This window comes from Saccoglossus kowalevskii, chromosome 15 (genome assembly GCF_978046115.1).
Source record: "Saccoglossus kowalevskii chromosome 15, keSacKowa6.1, whole genome shotgun sequence".
Taxonomy (NCBI): Eukaryota; Metazoa; Hemichordata; class Enteropneusta; family Harrimaniidae; genus Saccoglossus; species Saccoglossus kowalevskii.
This window is the reverse complement of record NC_140655.1, coordinates 23,130,639-23,132,909: the sequence shown is the minus strand read 5'-3', so window position 1 is coordinate 23,132,909 and position 2,271 is coordinate 23,130,639. Positions and strand designations below refer to the sequence as shown.

General features: G+C 35.9%; 1 protein-coding gene across 1 annotated transcript; it reads left to right on the top strand.

Moving 5' to 3' along the window:
- Positions 1-413: 413 nt before the first annotated feature.
- On the top strand, positions 414-1,783 carry LOC102806879 (uncharacterized). The gene is made up of 2 exons (XM_085508359.1): positions 414-558; positions 819-1,783. The coding sequence occupies exon 2, from the start codon at positions 866-868 to the stop codon at positions 1,634-1,636; it is 771 nt and encodes a 256-aa protein (XP_085364485.1). The 5' UTR covers positions 414-558; positions 819-865; the 3' UTR covers positions 1,637-1,783.
- The last annotated feature ends 488 nt before the right edge of the window (positions 1,784-2,271 follow it).

Here is a 2,271-nt window from a genome sequence, read left to right as displayed (position 1 = left end):
GTGTATTTCTGCTACGCTTTCATAATTGCAATGCAATATATTATCAGCTGTACCGCACACTAAATCCGTTCTCCTCCCGATGAGAAAACATGCTAATAAAGGTGTCAATGAATGATATTTTACTTAAACAACGAAAATACTCTGGTTTTGATGTGTTTATTTTTAATCTACCGACACAACAATTTCAACACACCTACAGTAATTTACATTGACAACAACAACAAATGCCTACATGATTATGCGGCGTTGGATTCACCCACCAGTTGACAAATATGGGCATGTGATTCATTAATTATTCAAGTAGGTGACCTTTGGTGCTGACATCAAAGGGTAAAGATATGTAAATTTATAGTGGGCGGACCAGGAATCGAATAGCAAATATACTGTTTTCGGTAGCCAAGCGGGGAAACAGACGGAGGAAGCTGGGGTATAATATCACTTTGGAGTCGCTGATTTTAGAGGAAGTGTGGAAGTTTTGGTGAGACGATCGACATTTCCAAATATATATGATCTAACAAGCACTCGGTAGTAGGTCGTACTGAAAATAAATTTTTAAAGGTAGGTTTTCAAAATTAAAAAAAAAACAAAAAAACATGGTTCTTTTTTGTTCCACCATGTGTGATTCGTAGAGTATCGAAACCATGGTGAGCCAGACTTTCGTAGATTTTGGTCAAAAATAACAAATAAGTGTTACACGGTCATGATATGTATTTTTTAGTATCCCGTAATTTCACGGTCTCCAATATAGGTGCATATTGTAGAGTGAGACATTAAATGTAACTATATATAACCGCTACTGTTTGTTTTCAACCCAACAGCCACGCACAAATCGTCGAGCCTCTGTGAATAGAAGTGAAAAATCACAATGAATACCACCGACCACCAGCATCGGATAATACTATGGGCTTATCCTCGTTCGATGTCAACTGTTACTGAGCTCTCTATAGCAGCATTAGGCAACCTGGAAATATTCCACGAACCCTATGTATCAGCATATTACAATGGAAAACTACCACTTGATTTGTTTAAAAAATATACATATGCTGATGTGAAGGACATGTTAGAGAAACCCTACCCTGGTAAAGATGCAATCTTCGCCAAAGACCTCGCTTACACAGTGGATGGGGATTACAGTCGGCTTCCACGTGAGTATCAACACACCTTTCTAATCAGAGATCCGAGACAATCAATCCCAAGCTTTCACAAAGCAGCTATTGAAAGCGGATCCACGTTTACAGACAAATGGTTGCCTTTTAGTGGCGGGGTCAAACAACTGTATGATCTGTTCGTGTACGTAACTGAAATACTCGGACAGGAAGCCACCATTATTGATGCATACGATCTGTGCAATAATCCGCGACAAATACTACAAGAATACTGCAAGAGGGTTGGATTACAGTTTCATGAAAAGATGTTGAAATGGGAACCAGGCAACAATGGTCATTGGCAAAAATTCGGCAAGCAATCTGTAATCACAGACGGACTCGCGAGACAAGCTCTTAGGAGTACCGAGTTTTTACCAATTTCGAATACAAGTGTTGATATGGAGAATATTCCTGATTATGCAGTGGAACAAATCAAGTTGGCAGTGCCTTACTATAAACTATTACATGACAAAAGAATCAGACCAACTTAAAGAAAACTTAGAAAACAATTGTGTCTTCATTCTGTTTACTGTTTGCACATTTACTACATGAAAACTTGGCAGTCGTTAGCGACTGGTTTGAATATTCAATCTTAGTCAGTTTTTAGATTATTACCCTAATAGAATAGAACATGCTTTATATTGATACGTTTGTCATATATATTGTTTCAAATAATGTTCAGGATTTGATTTTAAAATCGGTTGTATAACTGGGATTATGTAGTTATATTTGTTAAAATCAAAATACTCTTGGTTTAGTTGGTGGAGAAGGATTCAACAATTGCGTCAATAGTGTATACATTTGATAAAGATGTATTTAATTCATTCATCATATTCGGGGTTTGTATAATAAATACGAGGTTATTCCATAAATTAAATTCAACAGCATTGTTATGCTAGATATACTGTCATATTTTAAGAATCTCACATAATTATAGATGTTTGCACATGATATATAAGCATAGTTTAAAGTTAGTTGATAATCAGCAACTTTTAGGATAAGCATTTTGGACAAAATGTTCCATTCATAGGTTCTGTGAACACATTTTTGTTCATATCATGAATATGCACTAGCAATCCTATTGCATAATTACTTGTGTTTCTGTTTTATCATGTTATATTTGTAT

Coding starts and splice junctions, on each gene's coding strand:
- LOC102806879 (XM_085508359.1), top strand. CDS start 866: ATGAATACCACCGACCACCAGCATCGGATAATACTATGGGCTTATCCT.